Source organism: Candoia aspera, chromosome 5, assembly GCF_035149785.1.
Source record: "Candoia aspera isolate rCanAsp1 chromosome 5, rCanAsp1.hap2, whole genome shotgun sequence".
In the NCBI taxonomy this organism is placed as follows: Eukaryota; Metazoa; Chordata; class Lepidosauria; order Squamata; family Boidae; genus Candoia; species Candoia aspera.
Genome location: NC_086157.1, coordinates 104173098 through 104191530, shown reverse-complemented (window position 1 = coordinate 104191530; position 18433 = coordinate 104173098). Strand labels below are relative to the sequence as shown.

At 42.4% G+C, this 18433-nt stretch overlaps 1 protein-coding gene across 1 annotated transcript in view; it reads left to right on the top strand.

The window, feature by feature from the left end:
* The window catches only part of AMOTL1 (angiomotin like 1), a 52013-nt gene that overhangs the window by 13782 nt on the left and 19798 nt on the right, over positions 1-18433 (top strand). The window contains exons 2-7 of the mRNA XM_063305873.1: positions 597-737; positions 2600-3509; positions 3742-4036; positions 6228-6372; positions 9155-9244; positions 15687-15832. Coding sequence (XP_063161943.1) covers positions 597-737; positions 2600-3509; positions 3742-4036; positions 6228-6372; positions 9155-9244; positions 15687-15832 — 1727 coding nt within the window. The remainder of the gene's footprint in view (positions 1-596; positions 738-2599; positions 3510-3741; positions 4037-6227; positions 6373-9154; positions 9245-15686; positions 15833-18433) is intronic.

Genomic DNA, 18433 nt, shown 5'->3' with positions numbered 1-18433 from the left:
GGTGCCAAGCCGATATTTGCTACCAACATGTATGTCTGATTGGGTTCAGAAATCATATGAAGCCAAAGTCTTTTTGACTGAAGTTGAAGTGTCAGTAATGTAATAAATAAATATGATTTTGCAGGTTGTTCAGTAAGCCATGATCACAGAAACTACAGTTTAACATTATGGGAACACTGTGTGCTCATAATCCCTTGGATGAAAATTCTTGTATTGGTCCGTTTGATAGCACTTTCTCACTGCTCAGGTATATTTCTGTATACAATCCAACTGAAGGCAGACATCTGAAAAGCTTGAGAGTACACATACTGAAAAACCTTTCAGGAGTTATTCAACACATCCAATACTACTTAAAATGTGTGTAGTGATTAAGAGAACTAGTTTGTTGTAGTAGTGAAGGGGCTGGAGGTAGATATCCAGGTTCAAGTCTACCCTTAGTGATAGGAACTTCTTGGGGAACTCATAGGGCTGCTGTGGAGATAAAAGGGGAAGATATTCCCATGTGAGATACCTTCAGTTCCTGGAGGAAATCCTAACAAATCAAATAAATAATAAATACTGTTTATAACTCTTGTTTTTTTTAATTTTCTCCACAGGCCCCCCATCGATCTGCTATACTTCCAGTACTCCTGTGCAGGTACTGGAAGGCACTGGCTGTCTTAATACAGATCCTCACCTGTTTGGCAATAGGCAAGATGGCTCCCCATTAATGGTAGAGGGGTTCAATAATATTGAAGGTGAGTTTTTGCACTTCATCTCTAGCTCTGTCTTCTGCCACCTGTGCCCTTTCTGAAACGTGGACTTCAGTTCTCATCCTTTTGTCATTGGCCATGTTAGCTGGGAGGATGGAAGTTGCTTTACAGTGATCACTTTCAGATTACTGGCTAGCTGCAGGACTGCAGGTAGACTGTGGGAAGTAATTACTCCACTCTTATTTTGTCTTGGTCAGACGCCATTTGGAGTCCTATATCCAGTTCTGGGCACCGAAAAGAACTGTGATACACTGGGAACAAGTTCAGAGGAGGTCTCCCTCCTTTTCCTTTTCTCTGTGTATAGAGAAAGAGCATACAAAATAGAGAAAGGGCCTACAAGTAAAAGGGGAAAAGGTTATTTTATTTTGCCAGACCTGAGCTTCTTTGCCACCATAAGAGCCAATTGTGCCTATGATATTACACCTCTGTGATGGCATTATGGTACTAATGGGCTAGTTGGGACTAGAGAGAGCCATCTTTGGATCACTGAGGAGCAGTTTGGTATCTGTAGACTTTAGCCAGGAATCTGAGAAGGCACATTGGTAGAGAAGACACCAAGTCATTAAAAATAAAAAGATGGCTGCTCAGTTCAGGTTGTAGAACCTTTCTTACCATGGATGGGCTCAGAAGCTAAGCCTAGACAGGCCTGGTTAGCATTTAGATGGGAAAGCACCATGGAACTTCAGATCTGTAGACTAGAATGCATACCCCAACCCACCCTGGTGTACCACTTCTGTACAGTTACCAAGAAAACTGTGTGGATATGTCCATGTAGTTAGCAGGAGACAAGCTCAGCTGTGAGAGTTTTTACAGTCAGAGAAAGCAGCAAGGGAAATGATAGAAAATTCCCCCCCCCCCTAATTTCTTTTCTCTCCTTTAATTTTTCACAATTCTCCACTTTCTACCCTTTACAGAATGTGCTCAGGATGCTTTTAATGGCGTTCTTTCAGAAACAACCCCAAATGTTGGGAACATTTCATAAATGGGTTTCTATGGGGGGGGTTGAATTTGGAGGTTTAGATACTTGTTTATTTTTCTTTATATATAAGGGGAAGAAGCAATTGCTTTTACTGATTTTTATAATGCCTATGGGATGATTTATAAAATAATGTGATCTTGGTTAAATATAGAGTAAGGGACTAATTATGGAAACTGCTGTATATTCTTGATGTTGAAAGTTGGAAGTCATCTTGTAATTTCTTAAAATAAATCTTTTTTCATTTTCTGTTTTCTCATCTTTTTTTTCTTTTCTTTTTGTAGGTTTTTTTTTTTGCTTTTTTGTAGTTTTTATCTTTGTTCTAAATTTACTAAAGCTTTTATCAAAAAAAAAAAAAAGAAAGAAAGGAACAACCCCAAATGTTGATAAAACTTGGTAGACATTATAAAGAAAGAATAAGGATCAGTTAACTCCTCATTGGCAGCAGTGTACATGTGAAACAATTTAAATGCTGTAGAAAAATTACCGAGGAACAAATCCTGTTACAAAAGATGAGCATAGTACATAAAATTTCCATGTGAATTTTACTCACCAAACCCCTGAGAACTAAATTGCCTGTAATGGCCTATGAATGAAATATCACCCTATGGTTAAAGTTCTGTCCTTGTATCAGAGGGTAATAGTAGAGCAGAGCGAAGGAGATGAAATATTTCAGAAGGTCTCAGAGAAACTGGGTAGACCAGACACATTTCAAATGCTTCTTCAGTAGCCTGACTTCAGAACCAACTACCAGGTGATACTCTCCATGTGTAATTTTTTTTCTGTTGCCTTTAAAAGTTCAGGAATGAAAATGGCCTCACCTCTTACCTTTTTTCCATCTCTTTCTTTCTGCTTGGCATCTGGGCCTCAGCTGAAGACCCTTTGTGTACCTTCTACCCCCCAAGCTTCCTTCAGGCTTCAGAGGTGGAAATGAGAGGTTCGGAGGATGTTGCCCCTGGCACTGTTTTACAGCGGTTGATCCAGGAGCTGCGCTATGGCAATCCGAATGAGAATATGAACCTACTGGCTCTCCAGCACCAAGCTACGGGGAGTGCAGGGCCATCCAACTCTACTGCCAGCAGCACCCTGTCTTCTTCTGCAGAAAACCTTGTGCCGGAAGACCCACAAATGGTCCAGCAGTCAGCACGGCAGGAACCACAAGGCCAGGAACATCAAGGGGATAATACGGTGATGGAGAAGCAGACCAGAGGCTCCCAGCCTCAGCAGAACAGTGAAGAATTACCTTCTTATGAAGAGGCCAAAGCCCAGTCTCAGTTTTTTAGAAGTCAGCAGCCTAGTGTTGGGCCCAGTTTCTATGTGGCCAGCAGCTCTGGTCCAAAATCTAAGACAGAAGGGAGGCCCACTTTGGCCCGTGCCAACAGTGGACAGGCCCACAAAGATGAAGCACTGAAGGAACTGAAACAAGGTCACGTGCGCTCCTTGAGCGAGCGGATCATGCAGCTCTCCTTGGAAAGGAATGGGGCCAAACAGCATCCTCCCTGCTCCGGGAGAAGCAAAGGGTTCAAATCCAGTGGGCCACCCGCTTCCCAGGCTTCCAATAAAGGCATGGAACTGAGGGGGCCCCCTCCAGATTATCCATTCAAAAGCAAACAGGTGGCCTCTCCAGGAAGCAAAAGTCAAGAGCCAGGGGTGTTTTTTAATGAGCAGCATTCTGGAACGATTCAAGAAGCGGCAAAGCCATCCTATTCAGCGTCACAGCCAGCGAGGAGTGAAGTAGCCATTGCCCGATATCAGGCTCCCCCAGAGTATGGTGTCAACAGGTAATTTTGAATACCCTTCTTCTCTCCTATTGTAAAATGTTAAATGTTCAGATCCTTGCACAATCCTTCCCTTTTCTTTACTACGTAAAGCTGCACTATATGACTCATCTTGATACCAAATATTATGAATAGTTATTCTTTCAGTAATTCCAGTCATTATTCACAAGCTCTTTGTAACTAACCCCTTTGTGTAAATAATCCAATTAAAGTTTATTCCTCTCCCCCCCCGTAGTCGTCAATGTGCGTCCTCTTTTCCATCACTGCCAGTGCCCCAGGAGCACAGCCCAGTGGCCTCCCAGGCCTCCTCTCTGAGTGGCCCCCTGCACTCTGCGTCTCTGCCACCTCTCTCCATGGCCACAGCATCACAGTCTCTGCCTGCAACTCCGCCTAGCCAGCAGCCCCTCACATCAGATGCCTTCACGATAGTACAGCGAGCCCAGCAAATGGTGGAGATGTTGTCTGAAGATAATGAAGCCTTGCAGAAGGAGCTGGAGGGCTACTACGAGAAAGCTGACAAGCTTCAGAAGGTGGGTGACAGGATAGAGAGGATCCAGATCTCTCCTCTCTCTCTCTCTCAATCTCTCTCCTACCTACCTACCTACCTTCCCTACCTACCTTACAGTGGTTGTAGCCCATCCAACTCAAAAGATTCTGGGCAGATTACCAAGACTATAGGTGTTTTTGTGAAATATGCATTTAGGAGGCATGTGTATAATTTGGAATGGAGACCCCATCTCTGCCTTGTATAAATTATTTGACTCAGATCCTGTTCCATTTACCTTCTTTGAAATGGGTATTGGAAGGGGGAAAAGCATGGCTTTCTGCTTTGGAGCTCCATCTGTCACCTCTTTTAGCCCCATCACTTTGCCTTCTTGGGTGGGCTGTGGCTCATCATACCATTGCAGGAGGTATTTTATGCATGAACGTGCCCTCTCTTATGGCACCATTTTGTAAGGTGCCCATAGCATATGCTCAGAACCTCAAAATGTGCCTACCTTGATCCCCAGAAGGTTGATCCTGGTTATAGACAGTGGCTAGCTAAATGATCTGATTGTCCAAAGGATAGTTAGGCACTTGGGTAAACTGGAGCCAATTTGTGTAGTGTAGTAGTATCTGGGAAGTATCCAACTCAAATCTCACTTCAGCCAGTATTCTCCAAGGGGCCTTAGATAATATTATCCTTTCCTCCTTGTCGATGTAGTTGTTATTTACCATAAATACCTGTCTGGAATTCTTCCAAATGCTTTAAAAATGAACGATGTTACTGCAGTTGCCTGACTGATACCAATGTTCAGAGTTAATTCCTGTGATGTCGTTTTGTAACGCTTCAGCTACCTTCCTGTCGGACAGCCTATTTCGAACGCTTGCCAAATCCTCCTCTGACACAGAGTGTTTATACAGCCGTGGGCTGTCTCAGGCCACAAAAGGGGTTCCCAGATTTTCTTTCCTGAACTAGCTGTTGGAGGTTTTGCTTTGTCACCTGCACTGCTTAACTTCCTGGGAAGTGTCCAGTTGTACATTTTCACATATAAAGCAGTACAGTTACCCGCCCATCCCGAAAATGCAGAGCATATGTCTATTGATGTGAAAACTTAATTAAGCTTTTAGCAAGTGGGCACATGGTCTATGCGTAATGAATCGAGACAGCGAAGTATTCTTGGTTTGGGAGAGTGGCCGTAGTTAGGTAATTTTAGATTCTGGACTTTGTGGTCTCATGATGAAAAGGGAGTGTCTTTAGATAGCCATACATTTCCTCTTCCAAATCTAGTAAGTTGGTCATGTTATATTCAGGGCTTCTTGATCATTCTGCTGAGTGGGGCCCTGAAGATTTTCCTCTCCCCGTTGGAACCCCTGGGCTTCTGTTTGCATCATTGTCCCATTCCGTCTGACCTCAGCCTTGCAAAAAAAAAAAATGTTAATTGGAACTCCAGGCTATCATAAGACTGGTCACAGCAGTCATAAACTACAATTTACAAATTGCAAAAGTTGGGTTCACATGTCATGCTGCTGCAGTAATCCTGTACACCCACCCATGCATATCTATCATGTTATTCCTTTTGGGGGTAAATGATGTTGTCTAAAATGTGGTAGAGGAGATCATGATCTCTGCCACACATCACAGTTTTGGTCAATCAAGGCTTTTATATAATGTTTTTTTTTTACAAGAGAAGGGAAGAGCAGACTAGGTTACAGCCTGGAACATACCTGTGTGAATACGCACGTCCCTGATAATTGTAAGGACAGGATTGGTCAGTTTTGACACATTTTGGCCATTACAACACATCCAAAACCCAGTTTTAGCCTAAGCACGCTCATACTGTTCTATGCAAGCTAGGATCTCTAATCTAGAGGCTACCTTGCAAGCCAGCATTCTGTTATCCACATTGCACCAACTAGGACATACATACCAGTGCACTGACATGCTATGGGCAGGACATGTCACTGTTTGCATGGAAGCCCTGTGTTCTACAGGCTTTCCACTGGCATGTTCAAACATTTCTCCAGTGACTGGGAAACTGATTGCTTTCAGCATTACTTGGTTTTTTTGTGTTTGTGGAAGGATTCCCATTTGGATGTGATTATAAAAGAGTTCTTTTTGCAAAATTACAGAACTGGTACAGTTGGCAGGGACTTCTAGGTATTGTATAAAATTTGCCAATGATTGACATGCATCCCTGCCTAGCTTTTAATGGAATATTGGTTTCTCCTTTATCCTAGTTTGAAATAGAAATTCAGAGGATTTCAGAAGCTTATGAGGACCTGGTGAAAATCACCACCAAGAGGGAATCACTAGACAAGGCTATGCGAAACAAACTTGAAGGTGAAATCAGGAGACTCCATGATTTCAACAGGGACTTGCATGGTATGTTGTTGTTGTTGTCGTCGTCGTCCTCCTCCTCCTCCTCCTCCTCCTCCTCCTCCTCCTCTTCTTCTTCTTCTTCTTCTTCTTCTTCTTCTTCTTCTTCTTCTTCTTCTTCTTCTTCTTCTTCTTCTTCTTCTTCTCGTCCTCCTCCTCCTCCTCCTCCTCCTCCTCCTCCTCCTCCTCTTCTTCTTCTTCTTCTTCTTCTTCTTCTTCTTCTTCTTCTTCTTCTTCTTCTTCTTCTTCTCGTCCTCCTCCTCCTCCTCCTCCTCCTCCTGCTGCTGCTGCTGCTGCTGCTGCTGCTGCTGCTCCTCCTCCTCCTCCTCCTCCTCCTCCTCTCCTCCATAGCCTTTATGCTGTTCCCCTTTGAGGTAAGCAGCAATATAGAAAGCATGGAGAAGGAGTAAACGAAGAAATTAAAAGCATGACATAAGAAAAAGAAAAGGAAACATAGCTAAGACTCATTTATATCCACATCATTCACTACAGTTGCTCTACCCTAGCAAAGCATCTTTTCTTCTACCAGGTCCATACCCTGCTTTGTAATTGTCTTTTGTCTTTAAGTATCTCATTTCTCTCTTTTTGAAGATTGCATCGTTTCCACCCAAACTCAACTTTTTTGGTCTTCCCCTTCCTCTCCATCCATTCACTCTTCCTGTGTGTATTTGTTTTGTGATTTGTTTTGTTATTTCATTCATTCTATCAATATGATCAAACCACCACAATGAACTTCTTTCATACAGGTCACTTACTTTTGTATCATGTCCTTTCATTTCTTAATTCATGTTCTTTATCATTTATTCGTCTTACATTTCCATTTCCAATCCCCCATATGCCACGATTGTCACTAGATGGACCTACCAATCTTAACCTCTGCCACTATCATAACTTTAGTAAATCCAGGCTTTCACTGGATGCTTTTTAGTAACATAGAGAAGGTGTAGAATAGGTTACTGTCCTGAGCATGACTATACTCAGACCACATGTGGCACGTCCTACTAATGATAAGGATGATACCAGTCAGTTTGGGCCTAGAATGCCACAAATACAACTAAAGCTCATTTGTAGCTCAAGCATGCTTGAGCTATTCTGTTCAAACCATGATCTCTAATCTAGAGTCTATCTCACAAGCCAACATCACATCAACTAGGAGGTAGATAGGCTTTTAATTTATCACTATATTTCAATTTTGCTCCAAAATCAGAAGAAGGCAATGGGGGTGGGGGTGGTGTTGAGCAGCAGCACATATTTTTTAGCCATTTGGGTTACTGTTAGCCACAGGGGAGTGCATCCAGTGATGTGAATAGTGCGTGCATGCACACTCTTGCTTTGCAGTACTTGGGGATGGTCAGGAGTTTTAAAAATGGAAATGGATTCCCTTTTGCCTTGTAAAGGTTTCCATTTATTTTAGTCATTTCTCCTTATTGTTATGACAAAGATTAAGCATGTTGACATTGGCAATGTGATCCTGGGGTGCTCTGAGGATCACACATTGGGATTTGGGTGCTGATGGTCCACAAGCCATGGGTGGCTTTCCCCAGTTCTAAGCTATCATATTCTGTATTGCCAGGCTAGAGACCAGACAAATTGTTCCCTGTCATGACTTTTAGAGAGCTATTATGGGTAAGGTTTTCTGGGCCTGGTTGTAGATGTGTATTTAAGGGCTCCATTTATCATTGCTTGACCCAAATGTTATAAATCTAGATTGCTTCTGCTTTCAGTTAATTACATACTTATTTTCTCCAAACAAAAACTTGTGGCTAACACTAATTATGATTTACGGGAAGCCAGGATTGTAAAACATAGATTGAAGTTATCCAGAATTCAAGTATAAATCAGAAAGTAGGGAGGGGCATTTATAAAAATAATAAAGGCGGGATAAAAATTAAATAAATGATAATAATTTATATTATTGATTCCAACCCCCTGCTCAGGACTGGAATCCATATTATAACATCCACAAACAAGTACATGTTTAGCCTTTAGTTGAGCCCACCATCTCTTTGAGTAAATGGTTCCACGGACAACCTGCTTTTACTCTTAGGAAGCTTCTTCTGGCATCTAATCAGAATTTGCCTTCCTGTAACTTGTCCTGCACTCTGGAATGGGAAAGGAAAAGTTTGCTCACAGAGTTGTACATTTTTGGCTGGTCCTAAAAAAGGTATTGCCTGACTGGAGTTTGGAATAGCTCTCAGCCACAGCATAAACTATTGGCAGCAGCTTCACTCCGCATTCCACTCCACATTTATTTTTTTTTCCACTCCACTCCACTACCATTGCAAAAGGAGGACATCTGTACTGATTCCTTGGTTCCCTCCTTCTTGTGCTCCCCAAAATCTGTCTTAGTCACAAGGCGATAAGTCACTGGAGGGGGCATGACAGAAGCAGGAATTTCTTCTACCATAAGATCCTTTGTTGGAGCTCAACCCCATCTTCAGTCCCACTTTTCCCCAAGGAGAAAGAATCTTTTGGCTTGCAGACACCAAGTTAGGAACTGAGCCAGCCTTCCCACATGCACTCCTTGATGTGTGCCTGGGTTGGAGAAAGTTGAGCCAGACTGAAGCCTATGGAAGAGAACCTCCACCCTTGATGTAGGTCATTCTTCCTTATTCTCTAGTATGATCTTCCATTTCTTGTCCTTTAAATTAGTTTCTCCCTCCCTCTGAATCCCTCTTTTTAAAGTATTTTTATGTCACACTTGTTGGCCTGCCTCTTTCTGTTCAAGCATTCAGTGTAATACGCATTATGTATTTTAATTCTCAAAATCTTTCTCCTTCCTGTGTAGACCGACTGGAGACTGCAAATAGGCAACTGGCCAGCCGAGAGTTTGAGGGACATGAAAATAAGGCAACAGAGGATCTTTATGCCTCTCAGAGTGAGTGCCATATTAATATATACTGAAGATATATAGGAATGTGTCTATGTGTGATTTCACTTCTTAACAGCATTTGCACTTGAAAACTTTTCTGTTTTCTGACCTGTTTTTCTGGGGAGACTGTTGTAGTAGTTTATGGTGGGGGGGGGGGAAGTGGGAACACTTTGAATATTTACGTGCAAGTGAAAAGCCCTGAGAGGAAAAAAGAAGCCCACACTCAGTTCACATATGCAGTTCTTCTCACCTTCTGGGATCCTTCAGAATTCACACAGAACCCAAAGTGGTGAAGCTATTAAATATGGTGCCTTTCCTAAGAAGTGCAACAGACATTTGTGTTCTTCATCCCCAACATATAGATATTTCCTGCATCAGCTTTGGAGCAAATTATAAGTTATATGAAGTGAGGCTGAAAAGCGAGCATTGCCCATACAGGCACGGCTGCCATCTTAACCTATCTGATCCCTCTCAGATCTTCCTGGTCCCTATACAGCCCGAAGGAGATACTTAGAACCACAATGAAGAATCTAAGACTCCAGGACTTCACATGGCCCTTGAAAGGCATTCCCATCAAACTGGAATTTTTAATGTGAAAGATAGGGATTCTTATTATATACATGGGGACAAATAGTGTTAACTGCATTTAATTAATTTTAATACCAATGTCTTGGCTCTGTCTGAATTAACATCCCTGCCCACAAGTGCATCTCATTACCCCAAATATATTATGCTTCCTTTTATTATAGTATTAAATGGCCTTTCAAGGTCCATTTATAGGTAAAGAGTAACATTGCATTGGGTGGGAAATTCCTGAGTATGAACTTTCGGCTGAAATTTGTGGAGGTGCAAAAAAAAAAAAAGGAAATAGAAACTAACTCATCAGTAATAAGAGACAGGCAAGAACAACGTTATCATCATCATCATCATCATTTTTCCTAACTGGCAAAATAGGCTGGCCACTGCCATTTTCTCTTCTCCAAGGTTCCAAAAACAGATGCTGTGTGATACTGTAGGAAGAATGGTGGATGATGAATGTAGCCCTTCCTGCAAAGAATTGGCTAAAATCCCCCTCCCACTTTTTCAGCCTGACAAAGTAGGGATAGTGTTCATTCAGTCCTGGAATGATGACAATCACCCTGTCCCACTTCAGAGCTCTAATGCCTCTGATCACCCAGGTTCTATTTAGACATCATGTTGATCTCCATTTTTACTCTTAAATTAATCACATTCTGTTAGGAAGCCACCTGAGACAATAGCCTTCCACGCATTTTATAGTTGTGAATTCTACAACTGTGTGTTCTACTCAGTGCTATTTTGTCCATTCAGAGTCAATGGTGGAGTGGGGCAAATGACATGATAGCTTTCTATGCACTCTTCACCCAGGATGCATGTTGGATCACAAATTGTAGAGATCTGCTACAGAATATCCTTCATTTAATCCTGGCCAATTTGAAAGAAGTGAACTTATTTTAAGGGCAGGGAAAGATCTCTAAATGCCTGACTGGTTTTCACCAACTGGATTAATCAGTGAGGTTGCAGAATGGCAGCTTTGAAATACACCAGCAGGAGCCTAAAAGATGGATGCAATCGATTAAAGACTGCAGTGCCTCTAAGAAGCTGCGAGGTGAACACCATAAGGTTTTGTCTGAGTGGGAGAAATGAGCTGAACTTACAATTCTTACAGATCAGCTGCAAGTCTTGGGATCTGCCAATAGACCCAAGTCACATACTGCCCATTATGGCTGGTATTTGGATTGGGTCACATCTTAATTGAGTTTTCCCAAGCTGTATGGTTTGGGTCTGGGTCAGCCTGCCCTAGACTCTTTGGTTGCATTACAGCCTCACCAAAATACAATATTTATTATTTTCTTAGCTGACAATGTTTACTGAAGTATATTTTTGTGTATACTTTGCTAAAAATATTGATGGAACTATCACAGCTCGTAACCGAGTTGAGCTGTTTATTTGCAACACAGGAACAAATGTAGTTCCTTAAAGCACAGATCATACAAAATGCCACAAATGTTTGGCATGAATACCCTATGTAAGCTAGACAGCTCCATGCTACAAATAACAGATAAAGTATTTCCAGGAATAGAAAGAGGATTATGCAGAACCTCATCAGATAGATTTTATTTATTTCTACTCTGATATCCATAGACTTGTAAATACCATCATCTGCAGTGTAGCCCCGAGGTAAAAACAGAGTTGGATGTCCTGGAGTGGCTAGTAAGGTGTTTCTATGGAAGCACCACCTGGAGCAAGATGGCACCATTAGACTATGGGTACCCATTTTCAAAATTCTTCCCAAATGATTAACAGGTTTATATGACAGTAAGTTAATTAAAATATTGGAATCTTACCTATTTGTGGGGAGAGAGAAGGAGAAAGTGCATAAGAGCAGTTTGAACTTAAGCAGGGCACTCATGCTTAAGCACATTTATTTATTGCTTTTTTACAGTAAAAAGATAGGCAGAGCAGATCACAATAAACCACTTACCATACTTAATGGTTGGAAAAAATTGTTAACTGAAAATTATAGTAAATTTAAATTGAGCACAATTGAATAAACACCAAACAAATATAATACCGTATTCGAAATCACAGGCAAAGAAGAAAACCAAAGTTAAGGCAAAAACAAAATAATGAAGGTGATCTGTACAAGTAGCAATTGTCTTTACATACTACGTGAGGGTGCAACAGCATAAATACAGTTCAGAGGAAGTCGGGACTAGTTTGCAGTTGGTTCAGAGGAGGGTAGAAGTAAGAACGGAAAATGTGGGGGGAAACCTGCAATGATTTTCTCAGTGCCTCTACACACATTCCCCCCCGCCCCCCAAAGGTTGGATGCTAGTGCTTGGCCTCATGTGTTGCTTGCTGTTTTCAGCAGAATCTGTTTAGGATAAGGGATAAGAGCCTAAACAGAGTTCAATTTAGTTTTTTTTCCTTATGTTTGAGGACATAAAATATATCTGTATACTACGCAAACATTGGAAGCCATTGTGCCATCTACTCTTCTTTGGCCAGGACCCACTTAGAATATTCTGTCCAGTTCTGGGACAGTTTGAAAATGGCAATGACTAGTTGGAGTGAGTTCAGACAAGGGCTACCAAGAGAGTGATTGGGCACCAGGTCTTGTGAAGAACAGCTAAAGGAACTGGATATGCTAGAAGACTGAGATGAGATAGATTAGCAATCTTCAGACATCTAATTGGTTGTCATACGGAGTTGGGAGTTGGCTTGTTCTCTCTGTCCCAGGAGGTTGGACCAGAACAAATAGGTTGAAACTAGAGAGAAGTAGCCTCAGGTCAACTATCGGGAGGAATTTCTTGACATTAAGACCTGATAAGCAGTGGAATAAGGTGCCTCACAAAGTGCTGTTCCTCTTCCGTGGAAATCTTCAGACAGAGGCTAAATTACCATCTGTTTGAAACACTATAGAAGATTCTGCACTAAGCAGGACATTTGATTAGAGGACTTGTGATCTCTCTTCCAGCCCAAGTCTTGATTCTGTGAGCTGAAGTCTAATATATCTGCAGGCCACCAAGCTCAAAAAGCTGTCTTATGACATGGCTGATCTTTATTTTTTTTCCTTTTTGTGATCTCTCGTGGTGCTTTCCTTGTCCTTTGTTTTTGCACAGGAGGGGGAAATTAAGGGAACAAATGTCTAGGCTTTGTGCCTCCCTGTGGAACAGGACTGTCTGTCATCCCTTTAGTGAAAATGTACTGGTCCTCAACTCCCCTGAAAAGTTCTTTATCAGTATCCTGAGGACCCCAAATGAATGTGGCCTGCAGAATGAGCGGGCAGAAGTTCCTCATGCGATGAGCCACAGCTCATCCTGGGCCATCTGAGCTATTTGGGAATGCTTGGCCACAGCTGAGGTTCAGTGAATTCTTTCCCATCCCATGACTCAGAGCCAAGTTCACATGAATGGGGCTAAGCTAAATAAAGCACAGCAATGTCTCCCCCCCCACCCGCTCCAAATGATGTTGATATTAACAAGGCCTCGCTGGAATCAACAGCAGCCATGTCGTTTCAGGTCTACTGACAAGCTTTGTCTAATGTAGCTTTCCCGCAACTATGGACCACATTTATACCTGTTTGGTGCAGCATGTGCATGCAGGTGTGTATCTGCATGCTCACACACATCCATTTTGCCTGATGTCACCACTCAAATGGAGCCTCATTCTTAATCACTTGCTAATTTTTTAAAACTTAAAAATATTGAAATTACATCTCTTTTATGTTTCCATGTCTTTATTTAAAATTTTGTATTAGGACGAATGAGGGCTCAAATGTGGAAAGTGATCAGGCCCTTCGGGATCTCTGCATATATGTATGTGTGAGTGTATGTGTAGGTGGAGAGCAGTTTGGTGTGGTGGTGAAGGTGCTGGCCTAGAAACTGGGTGTAATGGTATGTGGGAATGACCTTGAGAGACGGGGTAATGGTATGTGGGAATGACCTTGAGAGACGGGGTGAAGAGATGCTGCCTAGGGGATGGTCAGATAACAGAACACATAGCCCACAGCTGCATAGTGGGTGGAGCAAGAGGCTCAGAAGGGACCCTCCCTAAGTTCTCAGGCTGTAAAGAAGATGGTGGGAGAATTATACTTTCAGACTTGCAAGATTGATGTCAGCCTTACCAGTAGACCAGACAGGAAACATGACCAGATAACTAATTCTACTTTCTTGTAAAGCTACATTAATGGAATCTTGCAAGTCTGAAAGTAGAGTTCTCCCGCCGTCACCTTTACAGCCCGAGAACATAGGGAGGGTCGCTTCTGAGCCTCTTGCTCCTCCCACTATACAGCTGTGGGCTATGTGTTCTCTTATCTGACCATCCCCTAGGCAGCATCTCTTCACCCCGTCTCTCAAGGTCATTCCCACATACCATTACACTGGGAGACCTTCAGTTGTAATCTTCCCTTAGGCGTGAAAGCTGGTTGAGTGACTTTGGTCCAGTCACTCTCAGCCCAACCCACCTCACAGGGTTGTGGTGGTGGTGAAAATAGGTGGTGGGAATGTTATGTGCACCATCTTGAGTGATACAAATAAAGGCAGAATATAAATCTCATAATAAATTACAATCCTAGGTGAGTTTGTAAAAGGCTGTTTCCTAGATGGCTCTGCCAGGGGTCAGATCTAAACATCTCCAGATGTCCATGCATATTCTCCACACCTTGTTTTACCACAATGTTTAGTCAGGCAGGCACACAGTGCTGCAAAATAAATGTGTGGGCCCAGAGATACTCTGGTGATGGTATAGGTGACTCAACCTTCAGCAGATTATAGATAATTTGTCCTGTCCATGAGGCTGTCAGCTGAATGTTTAAGGAAGGAAGTCATGTTGAGTCAGATCTCAGCTTTGGTTTACGGCTGTCCATGCCGGGTCCTGTCTCTGGGCTTGCTTCCTGCTGCTTCCTCCATCACTCCACTCCCAAATTATTTGTTCTTCTCGCAGCTGATTCACAGAGCTGCTGCTTGATCCCCAAGACAGCAGTGGAAATAGCAGGGGCTTCTGTGAAATATTTTCTATGTGTGGAAGAAGCAAGCAAGGGTACGTTTTAGATTTTCAGCTGAAAAACAACTTGGCTCTTCAGCAGTGCAAGTAGCTGCAATGCAAATGGTAAAAGAAACCATTTTCTTTGCTTAGGATTGTCCCTCATAATTTATTTAACTTTTAAGGGGTGTGTGTGTGTGTATGTGTGTGGGTGGGTGGGTGGGTAGGTGAAGCTGCAGCCCATAGTTTATGTTGTGGCTAGTCAAATAACAGAGAGCTATTCCATAATCCATAGTTCAAGTCCACACATCTTAAAGTTGCCAAGTTTTAAAAAACACTGCTTTATACTTAAAATTTATACAGTCCTCAGTATGAGAATGAAAGACTAGCTGATATTGGACTTAATGGCTTGACTGAGGATTTGAACCTTGATCTCCCTGTCTAGTTGGAAATGCTTCTCCTATACCATGCTGGCAATTATTCAGGGGATTATTTTACAAAATATGGGCTTCTCCTGCCTTCCTCTCCCAACCCCCTGGTGAGGTGGTTAAATGATGGAGATCTAAGAATGTCCGTGGCAAAGGTGGGGATCTGGTACATGGTAGTCCTAGTTTAGCACTGTGGACACTGTTGGGAGTTTACTCTTTCATAAAATGGCTACCCAACCTCTGTATTCTCTTAGAAAGTTTGCATTTGAGGCCCAGAGCCATAATTAGAAATAAAGGTAACGATGGACACCAGCAGTTGCTTTGCAGCATGGAGACTAGTATGATTGATTGATTTAGATTTATTAGCTTCCCAACTCCAATGGACTCTGGGCGGGATACAAACTAGGAAAACTGTCTGTAAATACCTCAGGACTCCTGGGTGCTAATTTCGGGACTGCAAGCCTAGAATTTTTTTTTCTCTGAAGGATCTGACTTTGGCCTTGTTACCCTTCTAGACAAAGAGTACGTGAAGGAGAAGGAGAAGCTAGAAATGGACTTGACAGCCATGCGCTTGACCCATGAGGAGCAGCGAAGGCACATTGAAATCCTGGACCAGGCTCTCAATAGTGCGCAAGCCAAAGTCATCAAACTAGAAGCAGAGGTGAGATGTTAAATTCTCTCTCATAAACTGTCACTTGTTTTCTGGGATTGGTGTGGGTGGACAAATTCTCCCCTTGGTGCTAAGGATGATGGGGCTGGCTTCCAATCCAAACATCAGCATTAAAGGAGGCAGCACACTTCTGTGCTGTCTGGAATATTTTAACTGAAGAGCCCCAGATGTTCTAATCAGGCTTCTCAAGGTCGTTTCTCAATCTCCTTCATTATTTTGGTTGTCCTTTGGGTTGCCTTTTTCTGCACCTTTCTGAGTTTGTTTGTTCTGAGATGCAGTAACTGGACGGTGCACAATTTTTTAAGAATAGAATATTTGGACTTAGTCATATTTTCCAATCTGTAACTATATATTCTCAGCATTTATTACGGTGGCTAGAGTAACCCAAAACATAAGGGGAGCCAGGCAGCTAAAAGCCTAGAAAGTATGAAGAACATCTGCTGGGTAATTGCCAAATTGTATCTTTTATTCCAAATTTAGGGTTATCCAGTCACATTAAAATTAACCAGAACTAAAGGGAGAAACATCAGTAACTTGCATTAGTGATTTTAAAAGCTTTGGAGCTCTTCTCAGCCTTTGCCCCCATAACTTGCTCTATAGGACAAGGATGAGAGGAAGCTGCTTCTCTAGAGTTGGCGAAGCAACCTCCCAGTTTGAACAGCTCCAGCATAGGCCATGGGGAACCCCTCTATGTGCTTTGAAGATGGCCAACACAGATCCCTCTTGGCATGTGCCAGGCAGTCTCCAACCCCAGGAGCCCAGGGTGCAAAACTCAGGGATTCCTGCTGTATGATCTGGAGATAGCCATCTCAAAGGTCTCTTAGGATCTGCCACTTGCCTTCTCCCTATTGGAAGGGTAAATTTGCTGGCACCAACTCGTTAGCCGCTTATGACCTACTGATCACAATGGAGCAGTGGGAGAGAAATGCAGAGTTAAGGATTTACCTTGTGTCCCTCCAGAGGCATCCACAGGGTGGGGCAAGAGCAGTAGCAAAACCAACATTTTTAAGTGACAAAACCAATGACATCGTGATGCAAGCCCCACCCCTTTTCACGTGGACATCACACGCATGCGCCAAAGCACCTGTGGATGCTGCTAATCCCCTCTTATCAATGCTATATAGCAGTGTTTCTCAACCATGGCCACTTGAACCTTGAGTTATTTATAAAAATAATAAAGGCAGGATGGATGGATAAATACATACATACACACATACCATTAAAGCACATTAAAAATTATTAAAACCATAACAACACAATCTGTAAGAGCATAATCCGCTTTACTAACAATATAGCCATTTAGCAGGCTCCATACCACCACTACCAGATCCCCAGGCAAGATAGCAAAACCAAGTCTCCAGGTCCTTCCTAAAGGCCAGAAGGGTAGGTGTCAATCTAAGTTCCCAAAGAAATTATGTTGCAAAGGGCAGGCATCACGGCAGAAATGGCTCTCTTCCTGGGTCCTGTGAGATGACATTCTTTACTAGATGGGACTAGTAACATGCTTCTCCTGCCAGATCTGATGGAATGTGTAGATGTAACCGGGAAGAGAGCACAGGAATGATTTACCATTGCCTTCTCTTGCACAGCATGAATTGATGTCTTTGCCATTGTCACTAAAATGGTCATCAGCCTCCAGCATATTCCTATATACAGTATAAGTGCTTGCTTGCTTTAACTGGCAGCTGGGATGATCTTCATGGCTTAGGTGACCCTTCTGGGAGTATATTCTCCCTGTGTCCTTCACTCATCCTTCTCAGGAACACCCCACCACCAGAGTGGGGTAACACAGCAGGACTTGAGGGGGAGCACTTGCATAGAAATACATATAAATGGCACCCCGCTCCAAATATCTCTAGCATGTTCATTTTTCCTTGTGGAACTTTGGTCTCTTGAACTAGCTATCAATCTGCCACATGCTTCTTATTTCTGTCCTGTTATCATTTCAATAGTCAAGAACATTTTGCCTTCATCCTCTGGGGTATAATTGTTTTGGATGATTCATCCCAGATAAGAAGTTCCCAGTATCCTGGTTTCCTCCCAGGACCAGTTTAAAAACCACTCTTTTTGATATGAAGCACACTAACATCCTTCTTCCAATTAGATTCAGGCCTGTCATATCTTTGAAGGTCTCGTCCCCCAACCTCTCTTCCTCTTTCAGCTTCTTCAGATCACCTACCTTAACCAAGGCAAGACTCCCTTTTCCTTGGGACTCACTGTACTGAGCACACCTCTGTAACTTGGGAACATGCACCTAATACCCTGTGAAATATATGTTATATATTACAGGTTTTAGATATTATATTATGGTACATTAAATTAAAATCCGCCATAGTTTACACAGCCCTTACACAGCTCTGTAGTTTTCTATGTTGTAATTTTTATTTATTCATGTTTACCTGGATTTAGGTTACTTTTTGTCAAAAGTGGAGAAAGGGTTTACTGCCATAGGCCCCTGTTTCTAAAGTTACCTGTCATCTTGTTTTGTGGGGTTGCATTCAGTGATATGAATTAAATGAATCCCATAGAATTCAAGAATTCACTGAGTTTTATGGGATTACACTGACCCCTTCCTGGTGGTCAACATAACTG